At 38.5% G+C, this 26,586-nt stretch overlaps 1 protein-coding gene across 1 annotated transcript in view; it reads left to right on the top strand.

The window, feature by feature from the left end:
- CROT (carnitine O-octanoyltransferase) overlaps nt 1–25,660 on the top strand; it is a 50,386-nt gene extending 24,726 nt beyond the window's left edge. The window contains exons 8-18 of the mRNA XM_052638824.1: nt 3,053–3,146; nt 3,980–4,105; nt 6,099–6,200; nt 9,335–9,418; nt 9,500–9,607; nt 9,834–9,964; nt 17,494–17,617; nt 18,970–19,048; nt 19,136–19,229; nt 19,349–19,468; nt 24,801–25,660. Of these exons, the coding sequence (XP_052494784.1) occupies nt 3,053–3,146; nt 3,980–4,105; nt 6,099–6,200; nt 9,335–9,418; nt 9,500–9,607; nt 9,834–9,964; nt 17,494–17,617; nt 18,970–19,048; nt 19,136–19,229; nt 19,349–19,468; nt 24,801–24,921 (1,183 nt within the window). The 3' untranslated portion in view covers nt 24,922–25,660. The remainder of the gene's footprint in view (nt 1–3,052; nt 3,147–3,979; nt 4,106–6,098; nt 6,201–9,334; nt 9,419–9,499; nt 9,608–9,833; nt 9,965–17,493; nt 17,618–18,969; nt 19,049–19,135; nt 19,230–19,348; nt 19,469–24,800) is intronic.
- The last annotated feature ends 926 nt before the right edge of the window (nt 25,661–26,586 follow it).

Below are 26,586 nucleotides of genomic sequence, written 5' to 3'. Positions count from 1 at the left end.
GTTGGTGCTAAGTCACTTCAGTCGTGTCCGACTCCGTGCGACCCCATAGACGGCAGCCCACCAGGTTCCCCCGTCCCTGGGATTCTCCAGGCAAGAACACTGGAGTGGCTTGCCATTTCCTTCTCCAATGCGTGAAAGTGAAGTCGCTCAGTTGTGTCCGACTCTTAGCTACCCCATGGACTGCAGGCTACCAGGCTCCTCCGTGCATGGGATTTTCCAAGCAAGAGTACTGGAGTGGGGTGCCATTGCCTTCTCCGGCTGGATCATATAGTATCTCTGTTTTTAATTTCATGAGTAACCTCCATAGTTTTCTTTAGTGGCTGCACCAATTGACAGTTCCTCCAGCAGTGCAGAAGGGTTTTCTTTTCTCCACATCATCATCAGCGCTTGTTACTGCTTGTCTTTTTGATAATAGTCTTTCTGACAGGTGTGAGAGGATATCCCATTGTGCTTTTGATTTACATTTCCCTGATAATTAGTGATGTTGAGCACTTTTTCATGTACCTCTTGGCCATTTTTATATCTTCTTTGGAGAAATGTCTGTTCAGTTCCTTTGCCCATTTTAAAATCGAGTGGTTTGGTTTTCTGGCAATTAAATTGTGAGGGTTCCATGACCTCTTACCAGATATATGGTTTGCAGATATTTTCTCATATTCTGTAGTTTGCTTTTTCACTTTATTGTTTCCTTTACAGTGCTAAAGCTTTTGGTTTGATGTAAGCTTATTTGTCTGTTTTTACTTTTGTTGCCTGTGCTTTTGGTATCATATCTAAGAAATGATTGCAAAAGGTTAACATCTGGAAGCTTTTTTCCCATATTTTCTTCCAGAAGTTTTATTTTTTCAGGCCTAATATTTAAGCCGTAAATCTATTTTGAATTGACTTCTGTGTAAGGTATAAGATAGGGGTCCAGTTTCATTCTTTTTATGTGGTAATTTTCCCAACACTGTTTACTTAAGGGGCAATTTCCCATGTATTCTTGGTCTCCTTGGCACCTCAGTTGACTGTAAGTGGATTTATTTATAGGCTCTCCATTCAGTTCCATTGACCTGTATGAGTGTCACCTGTGCCACATTGTTTTGATTTCCATAGCTTTGTTTGGATTGGCCAAGATGTTACAGAAAAACCCTAATGAACTTTTTGGTGGACCCAGTATATTTTTGGAAAACTCAGCAGTGGCCACAGAACTGGAAAAGGTCAGTTTTCATTCCAGTCCCAAAGAAAGGCAATGCCAAAGAATGCTCAAACTACCGCACAATTGCACTCATCTCACATGCTAGTAAAGTAATGCTCAAAATTCTCCAAGCCAGGGTTCAGCAATATGTGAACTGTGAACTTCCAGATGTTCAAGCTGGTTTTAGAAAAGGCAGAGGAACCAGAGATCAAATTGCCAACATCCATTGGATCATCGAGAAAGCAAGAGAGTTCCAGAAAAACATATATTTCTTCTTTATTGACTATGCCAAAGCCTTTGACTGTGTGGATAACCACAAACTATGGAAAATTCTTCAAGAGATGGGAATACCAGACCACCTGACCTGCTTCTTGAGAAATCTGTATGCAGGTCAGGAAGCAACAGTTAGAACTGGACATGGAACACAGACTGGTTCCAAATAGAGAAAGGCGTACGTCAAGGCTGTGTATTGTCACCCTGCTTATTTAACTCAGAGTACATCATGAGAAATGCTGGGCTGGATGAAGCACAAGCTGGAATCAAGATTGCTGGGAGAAATATCAATAACCTCAGATATGCAGATGACACCATTCTTATGGCAGAAAGTGGAGAACTAAAGAGCCTCTTGATGAAAGTGAAAGAGGAGAGTGAAAAAATCGTCTTAAAACTCAACATTCAGAAAACTAAGATCATGGCATCTGGTCCCATCACTTCATGGCAAATAGATGGGGAAATAGTGACAGACTTTATATTCTTGGGCTCCAAAATCACTGCAGATGGTGACTGCAGCCATGAAATTAAAAGACACTTGCTCCTTGGAAGAAAAGTTGTGACCAACTTAGACAGCATATTCAAAAGCAGAGACATTACTTTGCCAACAAAGGTCCATCTAGTCAAGGCTATGGTTTTTCCAGTAGTCATGTATGGATGTGAGAGTTGGACTATAAAGAAAGCTGAGTGCTGAAGAATGAATGCTTTTGAATTGTGGTGTTGGAGAAGACTCTTGAGAGTCCCTTGGATAGCAAGGAGATACAACCAGTCCATCTAAAGGAAATGAGTCCTGAATATTCATTAGAAGGACTGATGCTGAAGCTGAAACACCAATACTTTGGCCACCTGATGCAAAGAATGGACTTATTGGAAAAGACCCTGATGCTGGGAAAGATTGAGGGTGGGAGGAGAAGGGGACGACAGAGGAAGAGATAGTTGGATGGCATCACCCACTCAATGGACATGAGTTTGAGTAAACTCCAGGAGTTGGTGATGGATAGGGAGGCCTGGCATGCTGCAGTCCATGGGGTCGCAAAGAGTCGGACACAACTGAGCAACTGAACTGAATAGTCTTTATAATGATTTTAAGTAACAATGACACATGTGAAAATATTTAAAACTACATGGTATTTCTATTTTGGGGATTAAACCCAAGTATTAATTGGGTATAGAATAAGTCCTCTGTTACTATATTCACATAGTTTTCAGTTAGATAAAATGTATATGATATTTGTGAGTTTATGTACCAGAATATTTTTAAATTTCTCCATTATGCAGGGCATTTACTTGGATCTTGGAAGTGCATGTACCTTTTGAAAGTATAAATTATATCAAACAGAAAATTTATTTGCTTAAGCTCTTGTCAAGTATACTGATGATATTAATAGGCACATAATCACTGTGGCAGAAAAAAAGGTGTAGGAGATAACTCCATTGCTGTAGAGACCAAAATCCCTTTCTTTGGATAATACGGAATACAATATTATTCTTTGGATAATATTTTAATTAAAATACTTATATACTAATAAACTTTGTAACCTATGAAAGGCCAAAGTAGCTAGTGGTCCTACCTGTGCTCTTTTTGAATATTCCTTATTTAATCTTCCAAAGGCAATTGACATACATCCAAAAGAAATGCCACAGTGAACCCGACGGACCTGGGGTAGCAGCATTAACTACTGAGGAGCGAACTCGATGGGCTAAGGTTATAATTTACATTTTTCTTTTCTTTAGAGGTACAATGGACTTACAACATTATATTCAGGGATACACATAAGGATTCAGTATTTGTTTCTATTGAGAAATATCACAGTAAATCTAGTTAATGTCCATCACCGTACAGAAAATTTAAAAATATTTTTCTTGTGATGAGAACTTTAAGATCTACTCTCTAGCAACTTTCAAATATGCAGTACAATATTATTAACTATAATTTAGAATTGGGGAGAGGATATACTTTTATTTTGTTTACATTTAAACTTCAAACACTCAGCTCAAGGACATGCTGGCCCTTGGAAATAAAGACAAATGAACAGACAGCTTTAAGCTTTAAGCAGTTTTAAATATATTGTACAGTATTGAACAATCAGAAAATCTAGGGGGAGGCATAACATTATGTGTGGTTAGTCACTCAGTCATATTGACTTTTTGTGACGCCGTGAAATTGTAGCCCGCCAGGCTCCTCTGTTTATGGGATTCTCCAGGCAAGAATACTTGAGTGGGTAGCCATTTCCTTCTCCAGGGGACCTTCCCAGCTGAGGGATCGAACATGGGTCTCCTGACTTGCAGGCATTTTCTTTACTGTCTGAGCACTCAGGAAAGCGAGCATAACTTTATAGCTTTATACATTTAGCAGCACAAGTGTAGGGACTAGGCATGCTTTTGGAGAAGAAAACCTGTTCAGGACTCAGCACAGAGGTCCTTGAATTTACACTTTTCTTGATGAACCTTTTCGCTAACGTTTCAAAAACCTGTTGAGCTTTTCTGACTATTTTATATTTAACTTGTAACATTTTATTTTTTCTTCTTGCCCTTTAGGCACGAGAATATTTGATTAGTCTTAATCCAGAGAACCTGACTATATTAGAGAAAATTCAGAGCAGTTTACTGGTATTTTGTTTAGATGATGACAGTCCACATGCTACACCAGAAGATTATTCTCAGGTATTCGACTATCTTGTTCTGTTATTTCTCTTTGTTTTCTTAAGAGTTTGTTTGTTTTTGGCTGTGCTGGGTCTTTGTTGCTTTGCATGGGCTTTCTTTCCAGTTGTGGCAAGCGGGATGTACTCTCTGGTTGCTGTGCGTGGGCTTCTCGTTGCGGTGGCCTCTCTCGTTGTGGAGCACAGGCTCTAGGGGCATGGGTTTCAGTAGCGACCACTTATGGGCCAGACCTCTGTCCCCTGTGTTGGCCGATGGGTTCTTAAGTATGAGACCACCAGGAAAGTCCCTTGTTTTATTTCTTCCCACAGAGTTTTCTGGAGAACTCTTGTGTAAATTGAACATGAGAAGAATTTTTTTTTTTTAAGAATCACTTTATTAAGAATAATTGACATGCAAAAAACTGTATATATTTAATGTATACAACTTAGTTTGAAGTATACACCTATAAAACCACCTTGAAACATAATCATGACAACAATTGTTTCCTAGATTTTGGAAACATCTTTTATCTTGGAATGGGGTAGCTAAGAAAAGAAAGCACAAATACTAAGTCATAAAATATAAATATTTTGTCCACGCTTTTAAAACATTTTCTTAGCTACACACACATAAGATTATACATAAATAAATAATGCTTTGTAAGTCCTTGCCACATTGTTCAGCTCTGTTTAGAAAGAAAGAAAATGAAGTTGCTCAGTTGTGTCCGACTCTTTACGACCCCATGGACTGTAGCCTCTGTCCATGGGGTCTTCTGGGCAAGAGCACTGGAGTGGGTTGCCATTTCCTTCTCCAGAGGATCTTCCCAACCCAGGGATTGAACCTGGGTCTCCCACATTGTAGGTAGACGCTTTACCGTCTGAGTGGCAAGGCTGCTTAGACAGATCTTATATGTTGTTTAAAGAAGTATAAGTATTATTTGCTTGTCACATGCTTGTCACATGACAGTGGTTCCCAACCTTTCCATTGATTATATATACAGAAAATTTGCATAAGGCATGGGGGCAAAATGAGCTTTTCAAACCAAAGGTGACATGAAAACCTACCTATAGCCCACAGCAGTAGGCCTTGATACCTTAGTTGGTGAGGTCTGTCCTAAGAATTACATCACTCTTGTGACTTATTTTATCATTTGGTTTTGTAGAACACACTGACGTTAGTGAGTTTAAGGATAATTGGGGTTTTATTTATTTTTGGGGGGACATTACGATTTCCTGGGAAAAAAATAAAAGATGAGCAGTTGTATTTGTAGGAATCTCAGAATCTTTGCATCCATCAGTATTAAATGAGAGAAATAAATAATATTGGATTGAAAAATTTTCTGACTTGAAAACAGTTTTTCCCTCATTAGCTGCTTTTTTAAAAGTAGAATCAACAAGCTTCTTGAGGAAGGATATATTTTAATTAAATGTTGCTCAGTTGCTGCAATGTACAGTTAGACATATTTAGATTGCTGCTCATTAAATATACACACATGTGCTCACACACACAAGTACATACATAATAGAAGTTTCACAAAACAGTAATTGCTTTGACTGTGATATACTCTGATATTTATGTTCTGTTGTTATTCTTTTTGTAAAGATGTTTACAGTGATTTCCTGACTCACTTATAGCCAAAACCTAGCATTTGAGAAAGTGGCTTAGTGGGATATGAATTCTTGAAATGTTTTCCTTGTAACTAGATTTTCATGACTAAAGTAATCAAAGCTTCTTATCCTATTAAAGTTGCAAACACCTTGTCCTTTCACTTTGATATTCTCTAAACATTCATGAATATTGTCCCATCCTCTTTTCTGTTAGAATTTCTTGGATTTTGAGTATTTAAATAGTCAGGACCTAAATTATTATTTCTTGAGAATAGCTATTTTTTTTATTAAATTTGGTTTACCTGAAGAGAGGAAAAGTGAGATCATGTGTGTTTGTGTGTATTTAAGATACAAATACTTAAAAACCAATATGAAGATTCTTTTAATTTGAAATAATAAATTTATTTTAGGTTTCTGTGAAGATTCTTAATGGAGATCCAACAGTACGCTGGGGTGACAAATCTTATAACTTGATTACCTTTTCTAATGGAGTATTTGGCAGTAATTGTGATGTAAGTAAACTACTGAAGTTACTTTTTCCTTTTACTCTTTTCAGTTAAATGAGTGGCAGTAATCTACAACAGTTAGGCTGTCCTGTGGCAGGATAATAAATCATTTTTTAGCTTTATGGCATTAGAGTAAAAGTTTTAGTTATGAATTCTCAGTGAAAACAGTATAGGACAAATTATTTTTGTCTGTAGTTAGGCTAACAGTTTGATGTGTGTCTGTAAAATGGAATTTGCATGTATCTTTATGTAGTAGAAGCTCTTTTAAAATCTACTGCTACTTGTTGAAAATTAAAACACATTTTAAAAGGTATAGCATTATGTATATGTTCTGTGCTCAGAGAAATGTCTGTAGCTATATTTGTACATTTACCTAGTAATTTTGTAACCTTGTTAAAAAAAATGACACATGATCTTTGGAACATTGTTTACTTCTGGATATTAAAATATGTGGTGCTGGATAGCTTTTTTTCGCCTTCTTTATAAAATATATGTATACACACACCCAACTTGTTTCTCTTCTGTTCTCCTATGGTTGTCTTTATAACCTCTACCCTGCCATTTTCTGATGGACATTCAGGAGGTCTATGAACCAAGAAAATGAGGAAATCAATCTAAGTCAGAATTCCAGTCTATATTTATAATCTTGTTATATAACTTTTCATAAAGTATATGACTTGGTATAAAGTAGTATGAGATAGATTTTTTTGTTTGTTTGTGTCTGGGGGCTTTCCTCCAAAAGATCTAGTGACTGTAAAATACTAAAAAGACCTGTAATGTTGATCTGGGTTCAGTAGTTGTATTAATCAGTAATTTTTTTCAGTTTTAGGTGATAGAAACCTAAACTGTCATCACCTTACAGAGATATTTATGGCATGGGGTACAGCTAAATTTGGGTTAGGCTGACGTCCAGTGTCCAAATGCTTTCATTAGAAAATTCTGCATTTTTTGGCCTCACTTTCCTATGCTCAGCTTTATTTTTGTGTAGACGATACCACGTGATGGTTTTACCTGCAGTCCCATGTTTTCACAGCTCTCCTAGTAGGTTATTGTTCTCCATGGAAATAGCCAGCTTTTTTTTTTTTTTAACCCCTCTGGTTCCAGCAAAAGACCTGAGAATAATGCTGGTTGGTTGTATCAGCCTGTGTGAATCTTGTGCACATTCCAGGGAGTCCACCTGGCCTGGGTCACATGCCAAACCTTGGGACCCAGCTAGTAGAATCACTCACTCATTCAAACCACCACAGAGATGTGCACTGGTTGCCTAAAGAAAAATAAAGTAGTTGTTACTGCCAAAGAGGGTGGAGTGGTTGACGTGCAGGTAATAGAATGTCTGTTAACAGTTGTCTTTCTTCTTCCTTAAGAGTCCCCTGTTGACAAAAGATTTCTTGTTAATTGCCTCAGCTTTTTTCTTTTCAGCTCCTTGTTTGATTCTTCTTAACCTCCTCAGTCTGGTTTACAGCCTCACTATTCCCTGGAAACTGTGCTTTGTAAAGTAGCTAACAACCTTTTGGCTTCGATGTCCCTCTTCTTCATGCGCATCTCACATTGCCTTCATCCTAACAGCCTCTTCCTGTCTCCGCATTCTAAAACTGAGCTTAATATTATTCATAACCAATTTCCCCCTCTGCCTGCTCTCTCTTCTGGTTTGTTTGCACTTATATTTTTCTAGTGTTTACTTGGTACTCTCATTTTGAGAGTTTTGTTTCACTGTGTGTTAAATTGTCCAAACCGAGTGTTACATTGTTATGTAAGGGTTAAGTTACTCTCATCATCAAGAGTTTATCTTCTTGCTTTCCTCCCTCACTCCCAGCCCCCTAAAATTACCAGCTTGTACTACTTTGATTTTTACTGATGGCAGCAATATCCTGTGGTTTGCTCAAATTCAGGAGAAAGTAATTTTAATCATATTTTCTATTTTGGGATAAAAATACTGGTCCTATAATGAGCATGCGTCTTTGTACAACTGAGATACTTTCTTTCAGTAAAGTGTGTGGACACATTTTATGTGTATGCATTATTGCCCATATATTTATAAAATTGATCTGATGGTCTTCATTAGATAATATGCTTTCAAAATTCCATGTAGGTTACTCTTGCAACCCAAGATGATTACCAAAAATACCATTTAACCTAATATAAAACATTATTAGTAAAGCATATATACTATAAAGTTAATTTGCTCTTAATTTAGAGTCGTGTTGCTGCTCTCTTCTGTTGGTACTAGAATAGGTGCTTTATTGATTAGACTACATAATCGCATTTCCCTCTCGGAATTTAAAATCCTGGGGTCAACTGTTTTGTCTTCTCTTTGTTAGAGGGTTTTGTGGAGATCACATTTGTTGTTGTTCAGTTGCTCAGTCGTGTCCGACTCTTGGCATCCCCATGGACTACAGCACGCGAAGCTTCCCTGTCCTTCACTCTCTCCCAGAGTTTGCTCAAACTCATGTCCATTGAATCAGTGATGCCATCCAACCATATCATCCTCTGTCACCCCCTTCTCCTCCTGGCTTCAATCTTTCCCAGCATCAGGGTATTTTCCAGTGAGTCAGCTCTTTGCATCAGGTAGCTGAAGTATTGGCACTTCAGTATTGCTCTTCTTACTGGTTGCATTTTAACACTATTGTCTCGGTGAAATAATATATGCAATGTCTGTGAAAATTTGTTGTAAAGCTGCAGAGTACTCTGCAGGTGTGAGATGCAGTTAGAAAAGGGTTTGTCCATGACTCGTGGGTCTTGTTACCTGTGCTGTCACTGGCAGCTCCATCTGCTTTTTCACAGTGCTCTCACCACTCCTTAACATTTTACCACTGTGTATGTATATGTGTGTACTTCCTTTACCTTCCAGTACAAATAGCAGTTGTTTTCTCTTTGTGATTCATATTTACTTTACATCCTTTCCCATTACTTCAAGAGCCCCAATTAGGTGCTTCTGACTTTAAATAGTCATTCTTTCTCAGAAAATAAAATACATCAATTACTTACTATACTGTAGAATATCCCTGTCTTTATCATTATGAGTTGAGGCATATGAGAATTCTGCTCTTGTGTGTTAAGAGTAGGGCAAAAATGAAAATAAAATACTGGGTCAAGTCTTAACTTACATAAAGTATTCAAAATCTTGTATGTTTTCATTTTAGCATGCTCCTTTTGATGCAATGGTTCTGGTAAAAATCTGCCATTATATTGATGAGAAAATTCTTGAGAATGAAGGAAGATGGAAGGTATGTTAGAACAAATGATTTCCTCCTTTTTTGCGTCATATTTTGATAGATACAGTATTTTTAAGTTTTCCCTATTTTCAGGGCTCAGAAAAAGTACGGGATATACCGGTTCCAGAGGAGCTTGTTTTCACTGTGGATGAAAAAGTACTAAATGACATCAACCAAGCTAAGGCCCAGTATTTCAAGCAGGTAGATTTTTCACTTTTCTCTTTGATAGTTAATACTTTAACTTTTAACTACTGTGTATGACTGTTTGGCTATCATCCACGTATGATGGCATAAAACATTTAAAAGTTATAGCTTTTAACACCTTTATTTCTGTTTTATTCGTTTAATGCTAATGATAATTTGGTTATCTTTGGGGGTATTCTCCTTGGGTATACGTTCACTCTTCCCATTTAATTCCGTTTGTTAGGCGTCTGATCTCCAGCTTGTGGTGTATGCCTTTACATCTTTTGGCAAAAAGCAAACCAAGAGGAAGCAGCTTCACCCTGATACATTTATTCAGCTGGCACTTCAGCTGGCCTATTACAGACTTCATGGACGGTGAGGACCAATCCTTCTCCATTTTCAGAGTCTGGAGGCCGAAGGGGGTATCTGTACTCTAGCTGTCCCACTGCAACTCCCCAGTGTCTCCGCTGAGGTTTTTTTCCCTCTTGGCACTGTGCCCTAATTTGTACTTTCATCAGCAGTGTTGTTAGGTTTCCGTCTGTGACACTTTGACAGTCTTTCCTTGTTTTTCATTAGCTTGATACTTTTGAAGTACCTGTTCTCATCTTACAGAGGTTTGCCATGCTTTGGAATTCAGATCACTTGGTTTTCTTGAAGCCTGTTTTCAAATGGGTTCATGACAAGATACAGTTTTATGGAACCTAGTCTTTACTCATTTTTAGGATAAGAGAGATGGTATGTTGTGACTTTCTACATCCTAAGCAGAAGTGGAAGCTTCTTGATCTTTTTAAAATTTTATCTGAGAATATGTATCTTTACGTTTTTAAAGTTTCTCTTTGGTTGAGCTGGGTCTTCATTGTTGTGCATGGGCTTCCTTTAGTCGCAGAGGGCAGCAATTACTCTTTGTTGCTGTCCATGGACTTCTTATTGCAGTGGCTTCTCAGGTTTTCAGTGTACATGTCTTTTTGTCTCCTTGGGTAAACTTAGTCCTAAGTGTTCTTTTTGATGCTATTGTAAATTGTTTTCTTGATTTACTTTTCAGATTACTTATTGCTAGTGTATAGAAATGCAACTGATGTTTGCATGTTGAGTTCATACCCTTAAAAAACTGAATTCATTTATTAGCTCCAACAATTTTTTTGTAGATTCTTTAGCATTTTCCATATATAAGACCAGATATCTGTGAATAGAGATAGCTTCAGTTTTTCCTTTCTGATTTGGATGCCTTTTCTTTCTTTCTTTATAGCTAGAACAGCCAGTACTATGTTGAATAGAATTGGCAGAAGCAGGCATCCTTGTCTTATTATTCATCTTTGCTGGGAAGCTTTTGGTTTTCCACCACTGAGTATGGTGTTAACTGTGGGTTTTTCATAAATCTTTATCATATTGAGGAAATTCCTTTGTTCACTTTTTATTATGGGAGAGTGCAAGATTTTATAAAAAGCTGTTTCTGTGTCAATTGTGATTATCATGTAGGTCTTCTTCTTCATTCTATTAATGTAGTATATTACATTGATTTTCATATGTTGCACCATCCTTGCATTCGTGGGATAAATCTGACTTGGTCATGGTGTACAGTAAGATCCCTACATACAAATGAGTTCTGTTCTGAGTGTTCATTTGTGAGTCCAGTTTGGTAGTAAGTCCAACAAAGTTAGCCTAGGTACCCAACTAACACAGTCAACTGTATAGTACTGTACTGCAGTGGGTTTATATATTTCACACAAATAATATATAAAAAACAAACACAAAAAATAAAACATTTAATCTTACAGTACAGTACCTTGAAGAATGCAGTAGTACAGTGCAACAGCTGGCATATGGAGGCTGGCATTGAGTGAACAGGAAGAGTTACTGACTGGAGGAGGCAGAGATGGGGAGATGGTGGAGCTGAAGGATCATTAGCAATAGGAGATGGAGGGCAGTTTGAACAACCACTTGCAGAGGATGCACGCTCATGACAGTGTACGCCAGACATATGAACTAACTTACATGATTGATGTGGACACACGTTCACATCTTTGAAAGTTGGCAACTTGAAGGTTCATATGTAGGAGACTTACTGTATCATCCTTTTAATCTGCTGTTAAATTCAATTTGCTAGTAAAGTGGATAGGATTTTTGCATCTATTCCCTGATGGCTCAGCATGTAAACAATCCACCTGCAATGCAAGAGACATAGGAGACATGGGCTTGATCCCTGGGTCAGGAAGATCCTCTGGAGGAGGAAATGCCAATCTACTCCAGTATTCTTGCCTAGAGAATCCCATAGACATAGGAGCCTGGCAGGCTACAGTTCATGGGGTCCCAAAGAGTTGGATGTGACTGATAATATTTGGATTTTGGACATAAGGAATATCGGTCTGTAGTGTCTATTCTTACAGTGTTTTTGCCTAATTTTGGTATCAGGGTAATGTTGGTCTCATGAGTAAGGAAATGGTCCCTCCTCTCTAGTGTTTTTGGGTTTTTGGAAGAGTTTGAGAAGGATTGGTGGTTGATTTTTTTAAAATTTAGAATTCATCAGTAAAGCCATCTGGTCCAGAACTTTGTAGGGAGGTTTTTGATTGCTGATTCATCTCATTACTTGTTATACGACCTGTCATATTTCTATTTTTTCTTGAGTTTGATTTGCTCATTTGTGTATTCCTCAGAATATGTCCATTTCATCTAGGTTATCCAGTTTATTGTAAATGGTTGTTCAAAATATTCTCTTACGGTGCTTTTTTATTTCTGTAAAGTCAGTAGTAATGCCCTCTCTTTCACAGTTTATTGTAATAATTGATGTCTTCTCCCTTTTTTCTAGTCAGTACAGCTAAAAGCTTGTCAAGTTTGTTGATCTTTACAAAGAAAAGAATCAACTTTTGGTTTAGTTCACTTTCTTTGTTTTTCATATCTGTATTTTGGTTATGTCTACTGTGGTCTTAATTTGTTTGTTTGTTTGTTTTGCTGGCTTTGGGTCTAGTTGGCTCTTCTTTTTCCTAATTCCTTAATGTGTACAGTTAATTTACTGATTTGAGATTTTCTTCTTTAATATAAATATTTAGAGCCATAAATTTCCCTCTGAACAGTACTTTTGCTTCATTCTATAAATTTTGGTAAGTTCTGTTCTGCTTTTCATTTATCTCAGTGTGTTTTCTAATATACCTTGTGATTTCTTCCCTACCAGTTGGTTAAGAGTGTGTTGTTTTATTTCTACATGTATGTGAATTTTTCAGTCTTTCTTCTGTTGCTTTGTAGCTTCATCCTATTGTCATTGAAGAAGATACTTTGTATGGTTCCAGTCTTTTTAAATGTATTGAGATATTCTGTGTCCTAATATATGGCTATCCTGGTGAATGTTCCATGTGTACTTGAAAAGAATTTATATTCTACTATTTCTTAGTGGCATATTCTCATTCTGTCTTTTGCACACATGCACGCTAAATTGCTTCAGTTGTGTCTGACTCTTTGTGACCCTATGGACTGTAGCCCACCAGGCTTCTCTGTCCATAGGTTTCTCCAGGCAAGAATACCAGAGTGGGTTACCATGCCCTTCTCTAGGGGATCTTCCCAGCTGAGGGACTGAACCTGCATCTCTGCATTGCAAGTGGATGCTTTACCTTTGAGCCACTGGGGAAGCCCCTGTCTTTAGGTGTAGTTGTTGTTCAAGCCTTGAACAGTGTTGTTCAAGCCTTCTCTTTCCTTGTTGATCTTATGTCTACATGTTTTATCCTTTATTGAAAGTTGGATATTGGAGTCTGTGACTGTTGTTGTAGAGCTGTCTAGTTTTCTTTTCAATTCTGTTAGAGTTTGCTTCATGTATCTTTGAACTCTCTTGTTTGGTACATGTATTTTTATAGTTGTTGTGTCTTGATGAGTTATATCTTTCATCAGTATATAATGTCCTGTTTGTCTCATTCAGCTTTTCACTTAAAATACAGTTTGTCTGATAATAATACTGCCACTCCAAATAGAAAAAAAAACCTGTAGCCACTCCAGCTCCCTTTTGGTTACCATTTTTTTCAACCTTTTATTTTTAACCTAATGTGAAGTCAGGTGGGCCTTAGGAACTATCACTACAAACAAAGCTAGTGGAGGCGATGGAATTCCAGTTGAGCTATTTCAAATTCTAAAACAGGATGCTGTGAAAGTGCTGCAGTCAATATGTCAGCACATTTGGAAAACTCAGCAGTGGCCACAGGACTGGAAAAGGTCAGTTTTCATTCCAATCCCTAAGAGAGGTAATGCCAAAGAATGCTCAAACTACCACACAGTTGCAGTCATCTCACATGCTAGTAAAGTAATGCTCAAAATTCTCCAAGCCAGGCTTCAGCAATATGTGAACCGTGAACTTCCAGATGTTCAAGCTGGTTTTAGAAAAGGCAGAAGAACCAGAGATCAAATTGCCAACATCCGCTAAATCATTGAAAAAGCAAGAGAGTTCCAAAAAAACATCTATTTCTGCTTTATTGTCTATGCCAGAACCTTTGTGTGGATCACAATAAACTGTGGAAAATTCTTCAAGAGATGGGAATACCAGACCATCTGACCTGCATCTTGAGAAACCTGTATGTAGGTCAGGAAGCAACAGTTAGAACTGGACATGGAACAACAGACTGGTTCCAAATAAGAAAAGGAGTACGTCAAGGCTGTATGTTGTCATCCTGCTTATTTAACTTATATGCAGAGTACATCATGAGACACGCTGGGGTGGAGGAAGCACAAGCTGGAATCAAGATTGCCGGGAGAAATATCAATAACCTCAGATATACAGATGACACCACCCTTATGGCAGAAAGTGAAGAGGAACTAAAGAACCTCTTGATGAAAGTAAAAGAAGAGAGTGAAAAAATTGGCTTAAAGCTCAACATTCAGAAAACAAAGATCATGGCATCCGGTCCCATCACTTCATGGCAAATAGATGGGGAAACAGTGGAAACAGTGGCTGACTTTATTTTTTGGGGCTCCAAAATCACTGTGAATGGTGATTGCAGCCATGAAATTAAAAGACATTTGCTTCTTGGAAGAAAAGTTATGACCAACCTAGATGCATATTCAAAAGCAGAGACATTACTTTGCCAACAGAGGTCTGTCTAGTCAGGGCTATGGTTTTTCCTGTGGTCATGTATGGATATGAGAGTTGGACTATAAAGAAAGCGGAGCCAGAAGAATCGATGCTTTTGAAGTGTGGTATTGGAGAGGACTCTTGAGAGTCCCTTGGACTGCAAGGAGATCCAACCAGTCCACTCTAAAGGAGATCAGTCCTGGGTGTTCATTGGAAGGACTGATGTTGAAGCTGAAACTCCAGTACTTTGGCCACCTGATGCAGAGAGCTGACTCATTTGAAAAGACCCTGATGCTGGGAGGGATTGGGGGCAGAAAGAGAAGGGGACAACAGAGGATGAGATGGTTGGATGGCCTCACCGACACAATGGACATGGGTTTGGGTAGACTCCGGGAGTTGGTGATGGACAGGGAGGCCTGGCATGCTTCGGTTCATGGGGTCGCAAAGAGACACGATTGAGCGATTGAACTGTACTGAACTGTTCTCATATCTAAAGCAAATCTCTTGAAGATAGTATGTAGACTATGCTTTTGTTCATATTGCCAATCTCTACCTTTGGAGAGTTTAATATATTTATATTTAAGATAATTACTGATGAGGGAGAATTCTGCCCCTTTGCTATGTATTCTGTAGGTCTTATGTGTTTTTGTTCCTCAACTCCTTCATTCCTGCCTTTTTTGGTATTTAGTTGATTTTTTTTTTTTTGGTAGTGTACCATTTTGATTTCCCTGTCTTTTTTGTCTCTATTTTTTAAGCTGTTTTCTTTATGGCTACCTTGGAAATTACATTTAACATCTTAACAACCTAGTTTGAATAATACCAGCTTAGTTTTAGTAATATACGCTGTGCTTTTGTCCATCATGGTGCTGTCCTCTTTATTTTGTCACAGATTACATTTTTTTACATTGTGTGTTCATTAACATAAATTTTTATTACTATTTTATGTATTTTTCCTTTAAGTAAAAACACCGTTAAGCATTTTTGCTCTGTCTCCCATGTTTCCTATAAATGGATAGTTAGATTTGGAAACTTGAAAATAGTAATCAGTAAATTTTATTATTTTTTATAACAGTAAATCAAATAGTTCATCTTATTTGTTTCCTATCATATCCTGTTCAGTTTTTAAGCCAACATCCATTATAAAGTTTCCTCCTTGATATTTTTACCTAATGGTTTTAGTGGCCATTGATGATCATTACCAAGATCTCTATTATTTCATTACAAGTTGCTGAGTAGTGATATTTTTTCATTCATTCTTACTGCCTTTATTTTTAATTTTTTTAAAGGTTTTTTATGTGAGCCGTTTTTAAAGTCTTTGTTGAATTTGTTACAGTATTGCTTCTGTTTTGGTTTTTTGGCCAGGAGGTATGTGGTATCCTCCCTGACCAGGAATTAAACCCACACCCCCTACATTGGAAGGCAAAGTCTTATGCACTGGACCAGGAGGGAAGTCCCTAGATTGTTACTTACACTTTCTCCTTCACATTTTGAAAAGATACTATTTCAGCTCGGGGAGATAGTCTCATAGAAACACCGAACAGAGGAGGCCCAGTAACTATTTGAGGGAATTTCTTGGTGGTCCAGTGGTTAAGACTGGGTGCTTTCACTGCCATGGACCCAGGTTTGATCCCTGGTCAGGGAACTAAGATTCCACAAGCTGTGTGGCATGACCAAGAAATAAAAAAGCATTTGACCCCTTTTAGTGCCCACTTGCAGACCTTTTACTCTAATTCCATTTGATTGCTTTAACTGAATTCCTATCACCAGGAAAGAGAGCTTTGTACCAAAAATTATTATATCATTTTTATCATTCTCCAACCCATGAAAATAGTCATCATCCTTGGGCAGCAGTTCCCAGCCTTTCTGGCACCAGGGATGGGTTTTCTGGAAGACAGATTTTCCATGGGGAGAGGGGAGAGAGAGTTTCAACATGATTTAAGCACATTACATTTATCGTGCACTTTATTTCTAATATTACATCAGCTCCACCTCAGGTCATCAGGCATTAGATCCCAGAGGTTTGAGGACCCTTTGCCTAGGAAAGGGAAACTTATTAAATAATGCTTTTACTTAATTTTACAGTCATTCAAGCTCTGTATAAGGGAAGGAAAGGCCAAGCACTCTCTTCTCTATTGCTATGTAACGAATTACCCAATATCTTAGTAGCTTGGAACAACAAAACACTTCCTTGTCATCTCGCTTTTTCTGTCAGGAAGCCAGGCGCTGCTTAGCTGGATGCCTCTGCCTTCAGTTGTTACAGTCAGGGCGTCAGCCAGCGCCATGCCCTCACCTGAAGGCACTCCTGCAGGAGGATCTACGTCTAGTCTCACGCACACGGTTATTAGTGAGGTGCCTTTCCTCCCAAGCTCTAGTCTAGAGGCCTCTCTACAGGGCAGCCCCCAGCATGGCAGCAGGCTTTCCTCAGAGTGAGGAAGTGAGAGCGCATGAGAGAGCTCACTTTGTAACCTGATTTCAGAAGTGACCTCTCCCTGCTTTTGTCCTGTTCTTTTTGTTAGAAAGAAGACACCGAGGCCATCCTACACCCAACGTGAGAGGTTATACCAGGGCATTAGGAGCAGGAGGCAGGGACCACTGGAGGCATCTTCGAGGCCACCTACCACAGACACCAAAGCATACAACCTGATGGCAGCCTTTGACACATTTGTTATACCAAGCCTGAGTAGTTTTTGCTCTTGGCTGTTGAAAATATCCTCTTGTTATTGAAAATCTCAGTTGCAGTCTATATCATAGAACTTAATCTCTGACCAAAGCCAGCTTTACTAGGTAAACTCTTTGTAGTAACATTATAGTGTTTTCTTTCTCATGATACATTCTCTTTCGTTTTCATTTTTTCTTACAGTCCCGGTTGCTGCTATGAAACAGCTATGACAAGATTATTTTATCATGGCCGTACAGAGACTGTGCGACCATGTACCGTAGAAGCAGTCAATTGGTGCCAATCTATGCAGAATCCTTCTACCAGTGTGAGTATTCAAAAAGAAAAAAGATAAGTTGTTTGTTCTAAAGGAAACCTGATCCTTGCATAACTAGCTTCTTCAAATCCCTGAATCAGTAAAATATTTTCAAACCTTTTTTCCTGGGAACTGTCAAACATTTCTTCATTTGCCAGTGAAGTATGTATTTGGAGAGAGTAAGAAACAGGGAAGACCTGATAAGCCCATTTGTATCATCTTCTAGGCAAAGTAATTTCCCACACCTGAGTATTTCACTACTGTTGATCTGCCTTTAGATAACACCCGTACAATGCAGACTGTTCCCAAACGCCTTTACAAGGAAACTTTTCTTGATGTGGTTGAACGTTTTTGAAATGAGATTTTTTTTTTATATTAGAACCAATATAGCTTTATATGTTTTGTTTTGTTTCATACTCACTTTTAAGCATTTACCACAAAAGGGTAGTACATTCTCACTGCTGTTTTGGTATTGCATTCGCTTCTTTAGTCTTGATAGAAATAGTTATATATTGTTGTTTCGTCACTGTCGTGTCTGACTCTTCACGACCCCATGGATTGTAGCCCACCAGGCTCCTCTGTCCCTGGGATTTCCCAGACAAGAATAATGGAGTGGGTGACCACTTCCTTCTCCAGGGGATCTTCCTGACCCAGGGATCGAACCCCTGTCTCCTGCATTGCAGGCAGATTCTTTACCACTGAGCCACCAGGAAAGCACCTAGTTATATATGTGTTACCTTATTTTAATTTCATGGAGCTGCTTAATTATCTTTTTTGTACAACTATGCTTTCGCTTTGAAATCAAAATTGCTTTTGTCTTTATACTTGTTAATATGACTTTAGTGCTACCCACAAGTTCCTGTTTTCTTGTTCTGGAAAGGAAATAAGTTTCAGAGCATATAGGAAGGAAAAGGCAGTGGAAGAGGGGGTAAGGGTTGGGGGGAAGGATAGATTGGAAGTTTGGAATTGACATGAACACGCTGATATATTTTAAATGGATAACCAACTAGGACCTACCATAAAGCCAGGAGAAGCCTGCTCAGTATTCTGAGCATAATAACCTAAATGGGAAAAGAATCTGAAGAAGGATGGATAAATGTATATGTAGAACTGAATCACTTTGATGTGCACCTGAAACTAACACCAAATTGTTAATCAACTATACCCCAATATAAAATACATTTTTTTAAAAAAGGCAATAGAAGTGTGTAAAAAGACACAAAAATTATGTGTCTCAAGGTCTTTCTTGAAATCTTTCTTTTTTCTCTTCTATATTACCCAAATTCTAATTACTTTGAGCTCAGGTTTTTCTGTTTGGTTTCTGTACAGTTTGTTATTAAAGTATCTCTTGATTTTTAATACAGCTTCTTGAGCAGCAGCACATGATGTTAGAAGCTTTTGCAAAACATAATAAAATGATGAAAGACTGTTCTACTGGAAAAGGTACTTACACTGGAATTACTATCACTCAAAAAAAAATTCTCTTGTGCAGGAAACTCTTCTAACTTCAAGTCTGGGGTTCTATTGCAGGATTTGACCGTCATCTTTTAGGCCTCTCACTCATAGCAAAGGAGGAAGGCCTCCCTGTTCCAGAACTCTTCACAGACCCCCTCTTCTCCAGGAGGTAACATAAAGCGGTGTCTTGTCACCTCAGCAGTTCTTCTTCCTGGATGTTAAAAGCTTTTCAGAAACAACATAAGCCTCTGTAAGCCTAGTAAAATATCCTTTCTTTGTGCTGTACAGTGGAGGAGGTGGAAACTTTGTTCTCTCAACCAGTCTGGTTGGTTATTTAAGAGTCCAGGGCATGGTGGCTCCCATGGTGCACAATGGCTATGGATTCTTCTATCATATCAGAGATGACAGGTAAGGCTGCTCTTTTTCATTCTTACTGTGCTCATTTTTGTTGTTTGAATGTCTTCCCTCCACTATGATTCTGATGTTACCATCTGTCACTTGCTCCATGGGCAGTTATTTTTTACCACTTAGGTGTTTGATGCATAATTAGTCTCTCTTTCCTGCTTTTGAGACTTTGGTGAAATCAGTCCTTGAGGTGTTTTGTGCACAACACTGTTTCAAGATTGACTCGGTGACCATGTCATCATCATCCTCCAAAATCGGTACACATATTACCATACTTGTTCTGCCTCAGGTATTTGATGCTAAGTTCAGGTAAAAACTGACGGTCTGTACATATGTGGTTGTTAGTACAGTCATAGACAACAGCAATGATACCAAGACAAGAGACAAGGTAAATTAATTTACATTCAGGAAAGGATGGTTTACCCTTTCAGATGCATTCCATTTTTATTGTATGGGCTTTGACTTAAATTTTTGGAGCGTGAGAAAGAAAATACTAAAACTTGGCAAGAGAGAGGCGGAGAACAAGATAATTAAGAATTGACAAAGACTTGGAAGGTCCCCATTCATAGAGTCTGGCTGTTTCTTTTGTAAGAGCTTGGGTCAGGGAATTAAAATAATGAGGCTACATTTAGCACTGTGTGAATAAGAAGAGAGCAGGCTTAGAGACATTTCAGGTGGAATGTGAAAAATGGAAGTAATGGTATGTCTGACATGTTTCACTTTCTAAAATACTGGTTTTCTACTTTTCCTTTTTTAAAGAATTTAGTATTATTTTTTTCAAAATTTAATTATCTGCCTCCATGTCAAGAGTGGTTTGTGTATACCCGAGGTGCTTGTGTTTGTTGCCATCTAAGTCTTAGATGGCATATTCCCATAGTCATATTTGCAGTTTCTATACATTAATTTATAAATTAATGATAAAGCTTAAACATGGATCTTATTATCCTTTTTTGTAATAGGCAGAAGTCAAAAATCATCATCACATACAGAGAAAACTGAAGACTGTAGCATATTTCCTGGCAAGCCGTGGGTCTCACCTTGCATGCAGGGCTAAGAGTTTAGGCCAGATATGGCCTCAGGGCTTTGACTTTTTGAAAAAATACATTTTTCATGATCCTGGGATGAGACTTCCATTCACTCACTCAGGAAATATTTAGTGAGAACTTACAATGTGCCGAAGATTGTTTTGGGTGCTCAGGACACAAGACAGACAAGATCCCCTCTCTTGTAGATTGTAGTTTTCACATGGGAAATAGGAACAAAAGGCAACAAAGAAGTAGGGTGACTGCAAATAATGATGAATATTGCAGAGGAAATAATTGCGTCACTGTGGTCATAGAAACAAACTGGCGGGGAGACAGAGCACTGCTTTATGTAGTGTGTGGTCAGGGGACGTGTCTGAGGAGGGCTGATGAGGCTGAGATGTCGAGGGTGTGAAGGAATTCATCATATGAATCGCTAGGACAGCCCTCCAGCACCTGTCCCCTGCTCGCTCTGCAGCAGGTCCTCGGCGCTCTTCTTGCTTTCGCCTTTCCTTTCCTGCAGACCATTCTCAGCGCAGCAGCCCTGATGACCAAATGGAACCCAGGTCATACTCTCCTACTCAGAACCCTCCGAGGGCTTTTCCTTTCAGTCACACAAGATCCAGAGTCCTCCTGAGAGACCTCATGATCTTGCTCTCGTCTGCCTCTGACCTTGTCTCCTGCAGTGCTTCTGATTGCCTCCACTCCAGCCACAAAGGCTACCTTGTACCTGCCAGGAAAGCACTGTCCTCGGGGCCCTCACAGTTGTGATTTCCTCCTCTTAGTAGTCTCTTCCGCAGTATGTGCAAGGTGATCCCCTTATTTCAAAGGCTGTCATCAGAGAGGCCTTCCCTGATTACCTAGAATAGCAGTCCCCCTTCTCCACACACACTTGTTGTATTGTGACATTTATAACCACCCAGTGTGTGTGTATGTGTGTATTATCTATCTTTACTTCCTAGAATATAAGCCTGTAAGAACATGATTTTTAATTTTTTTTTAATCTCCAGCTCAACATGTTGTGCTCATTCCTATTTCCCAGTGACTTTGTGTTTAATAGAAGCACAGAAGTCTGAGGATAGGGAAGAGCTTGGAATATTAAGGGGCAGTGTGGCTATACATTAACAATTGAGTGGGAAGTTGGTAGAAGAAGAGATAGAAGAAGGGGAGACCAGGGCTAAAACTGGTAGGAAGGGCAGTGTTCTCAACCCTGAATGCATCCGAGAATTACCTGGAGAGCTTTAGAAACAGTATTCCTGCAGGTACTGATTTGGTTGGGGTGCTCCATTGAAGTAGGGCCTTGTAACATGGTAAGGAGTTTGGATTTCCTCCGAAAAGTAACGGGAAGCATTTTACCAATTTAAACTATTAAAGTTACTTGTTTAATTTACATTTGAGAAGGACCCTTGGCTGTTATATGCGATATAAATTAGGTAGATAGTAATATGAACAAGAATGAGATGAAAGAAATCAGGAAGCATGGATGGTGTGTATGTTGAACAAGGCAGTTGATACTGAAGGTGGAGGGCAGTGGAGAGGTTTGCGAGATGTTTTGGAGGTAGAGCCAGTAAGACTTATTGACGGATTACTGATTCCAATGGCAGCATTTACTGGGATGGAGAAAACTAGAGGGGAAATGGGCATGTTAGGGTGGAAGTAATAATTTCATTTTGTACATGGTCACTTCAAAATTTCTGCTAATATAGGAATTAATTATAATCTGTATTTATATACAAGATAATATGCCAGTAGGCAGTTGGATATATGAGTTTGGAGCTCAGAAAACAAGTCAGAGCTCAAGGTGTACTCAATTTCTGAGTCATTACTGTGTATATACCCCAAATACATGGAAATTCTCTGAAAGGAATTTTTCATTCAGTGTTAAGCTTGCAAATGTGTGACCTAGAGAAAGTTATTTTTGAAATAGCATTTTATTTTATGTGTATTTCATGCTCATTGTTAAAAATATTTTGTAAAATATGGAAAAATATAAGAACAAATTTAACATTTCTGTTATAAGACATGACATTATTTTTCTAATCTATAATGTGCATAGATTATAGCATATGCTTTTTTATAAATGTAGATCATATCATAAGTATTTAAGCATCCTTTTTGTGAATTGCATTCTCAATCTCAATATTATTTCAGCCATTTCTCAGTGCCATTAAATATGCTTTGAGGTATTTTTGGTTGAGTAATATTTAGTCTTGTTGTTTAGTCACTGAATTGTGTCTGACTCTCTGTGACCCAATGGACTGCAGCTCGCCAGGTTTCCCTGTCCTTCACTATCTCCCAGAGTTTGCTCAAACTCAAGTCCTTGAGTCAGTGATGCCATCCAGCCATCTCATCCTCTGCCGCCCTCTTTTTTTGCCCTCAATCTTTCCCAGCATCAGTGTCTTTCCCAGTGAATTGGCTTTCCGCATCAGGTGTCCAAAGTATTGGAACTTCAGTATCAATCCTTCCAATGAATATTCAGGGTTGATTTCCTTCAGGATTGACTGATTTGATTTCCTTGCAGTCCACGGGACTCTCAAGAGTCTTTCCAGCACAGTTGGAAAGCATCAACCTTCTTTACGGTCCAGTTCTCACATCTGTACATGACTACAGGGAAAACCACAGATCTGGCTATACAGACCTTTTATCAGAAAAGCGATGTCTCTGCTTTTGAATATACTGCCTAGGTCTGTCATAGCTTTCCTTGCAAGGAGCAAGCAAGCGTCTTTTCCTTCCGTGGCTCCAGTCACTGTCCGCAGTGATTTTGGAGCCCAGGAAAAGAGAGTCTGTCACTGCTTCTACTTTTTCCCCTTCTGCTTGCCGTGAAGTGATGGGACTGGATGCTATGATCTTAGTTTTTTGAATGTTGAGTTCTAAGCCAGCTTTTTCACTCTGCTCTATCACCTTCATCAAGAGGCTCTTTAGTTTTTGGCCATTAGAGTGATGTCATCTACATATCTGAGGTTTAGTCTTATGGATTTCCATAATTAAACCACTTCCCTACTATTTCCAGGTTTTCTCGTTAAAATTATAATATGATAGTTAGTGTTTCTTATTTTATCACATCATTGCCAACTTTAGGCATTATAAAGCAGTCTGTACAAATTTTTATAGGAAAATATAACCTAACCTGAATTCATATGAAGCAAAACATTTTCTCTTTGTTTATTGGCATCTGTGCATATTCTTTGGTGAATTGTGCATGTAGGAATGATTATTCTTTCTATCGTTTAAAAATGTAACTGAATTTTTTAAAAAATTTAACATATAAATAAAAATTGTTACTCTTTGCGAAGAAATACTTAGCTTTTGCTAAATATTTGAGAGGTGTATGTACAGTATAGCTAGAAAATGCCTACTGATCATGAATCGCCAGTGAAAGCAAGGCAGGACTTTCTGTAGGTTCCTGTATATCTTTCAGCAAATATAATCCACTCAAACATTGGTTTCATTATTATATACTAGGCCGGAACACATTTTTATTTCATTCTGCGTAATCTAAAGTACATGTCAAAGATACCTACTTTCCTGTCTTAATTTTCAGTGATGTGAAAATCGCATGGTCATCCATAGATTTATATTATACAACATTTTGATTTTAACTTGACCATAATGCATGTTTTGGTGTAGAAAATTCGTGTGTCTGTAAAGGGGAAAGCTAGTTCCAAGAGAATTAATTAGTAGCCACATTTCTGCTCTGAGCCCTCGAAGAGCCAGGCTTTCTTCCTATTTATTTCAGCTTCCTGGGGCCACCTTTATCAGCTACTACATAGAGGATTTCTTCACCAGGAGCTTCTAGAAGGACATAGTGTGGAGGGCATATCTCGGCTTCAAGAGTTTCTCTGGCTTTTCTAGAAACAGCCTTTCTCTCCTCTTACCCTTCTTTTTCTATTTTATTATTTTTGTTTAATCTCTTCAAGTATTCTTTAAAAATAGTTCAAGTTTTATTGCAGACAGTGGCATGAATGCATTTAACTCATCCCATTTGTGGCATGTTAGGAAGGTCTTTTATAGGAAGAGGCGAGTTTATTTAGCACACTAAGACCTCACTCCAGAGCACCCTCTGACTAGTTTCTCGTTCCCTTTTGTCCTTAGGCTCTAGTTACAAGGTAAATTAGGTGTTGTGCTACATGTAAAAATGTGGCATTACTTTCTATTGTATCAGGTTACGTTTGCCCATAGTGAGCAAGCAATCCTATTTCGTATATGAATAGCCAGGTGGAACAAAGGTCATGGCTTTCTTCACTGCTACCACTTGGAGCCTTTTCATAATGACATGTTGTTGTACTTAATCATTTATTATTTGTACTTTGCAGGTTTGTTGTGTCCTGTTCAGCCTGGAAATCATGTCCAGAGACTGATGCAGAGAAGCTAGTTCAGCAGGTTTTTCGTGCTTTCCATGACATGATGCAACTGATGGAAACGCCTCATCTCTAGAGACTAATCATTTATTAAGCACTTACCAAAATATATAATTGGATGCCGGGAGTGGATGGTATTGTGAGATAGGAAGGGATGTTGACTGAAGGAAACTTGTTAAATGTAGAGATCAGTGGAATCATGCTCTCAAAATTTATCCTGACATAGAAAGTAGAAGTACTTTTAAGCTTCCTCTGATGCAGCAGGAATGCAAATTACAATATGACTGTAGAACTATGCAAAGTTGAAGATCAGCCTCAACAATGCAAATCTACAGATTTTAACAGTGCAAATCTAACTCTTAAATATCTTTGTTGGTACCTAAGTAGGTAATAAGTCTTCTTCCTGGACATCATCGTAGAGTCCATCTTTCAAGCACTTTAACATTTTCTAGTTGCCAAAGGATATGAAATACATGATTGAATGCTAACTTCCCTGAAATCAGTGGTTCCACATTCACCACAGGGATATAAGCCTACTATGTTTGGGAAAGACCACTCCAGTTTAATCTAAAAGTTTATGTTGAACAGATAGAATTAGGTTGTAGTAAGGAGGTTTACACCCTCTGACACATACAGAAAACCCTTGCAAATTCATTATATCATTACATTGAATTGCCCAAAGTTTGTTTGGGTTTTTCCATAGCATTTCCATAGTTTTTCTTACAGAAAAACCCAAGTGAACTTTCTGGCCAATCCAATAATTAGTTTTGTGAACATGAACTTAAAGCACTTATATTTAGACTTAATGACTTTAAAAGGATTGACTACTAAATCAGATTCTCAGGATTTCTTTTTCCTTTATTCAGTTTTGTAGTTTTTACCCTCAGAAAATAAAATTTTCAAAATCATACAGCTTCTTGTTTTGTGTTTGATTCATTCCTCTGTGGCCTTCTACTTTCAGATCAGTTGCATATTTGTTGTCTAATAAATACCCCCAGAACTTACTGTCTTACAGCAGGCGGTCACCTCATGATGCGTCAGTGGACCCTGCCCACTCACATGGCTGTGCTGCTGTCTTGCCTGAGTTACAGCACTGCTCGTACCAGGCAGGCGGATGAGGCTGGAAAGTCTGAGACAGCCTCACGCCCACCTAGGGACATGGTGGCTGGGACTTGTCTGCATGGTCTTTGATCATTCAGGATTCTAGCCTGGACTTCCGAACTGGGCAGTGGGAATGTTCTAGTAGGGAAGGGTGGAAGTTGAAAGACCTGTCGAGGCCTAGGCTCTGAAGTCACGTTGAAGTCACATGATGTCCCTTTTGTGTGCACTTGGCTGGAACGAGTTACCAGAGCAGCCCAGGATCAAGTGGAGGAGGAGAAAGGTTTTACCTCACGGTAAGAGGAGCAGCAAAGTAATTTGTAAATGATTTGGAAAATGTACGTGAGTGCGCACAAGGGGGCATGGTTTATTGGGGGCCATTTTGTAGCAACCTACCACAAATATTACAATACATTTAGTGCACTGGTTGTAGAATATATATCCCTTTTTGGTTACATTTTCATAGGTTCTGGTTTTGATGACTGGTTGTCATTGTTATTCCTTTGTGAAAGCATTCAGAGTTGGCCTCTATGGGATTTGATGTATCCTTAAGAGTTAATATAGACTACAAAGATGAAATCTGAGTCAAGACCTTTATACTCACTAGTACAAGTGTTGATTTGACTGTCAGCACACTTAGAAT

The sequence above is a fragment of the Budorcas taxicolor genome, chromosome 4 (genome assembly GCF_023091745.1).
Source record: "Budorcas taxicolor isolate Tak-1 chromosome 4, Takin1.1, whole genome shotgun sequence".
Lineage (NCBI taxonomy): Eukaryota > Metazoa > Chordata > Mammalia > Artiodactyla > Bovidae > Budorcas > Budorcas taxicolor.
Note: the sequence above shows the minus strand (reverse complement) of the source record. Positions and strands in the feature narration are given on the sequence as shown.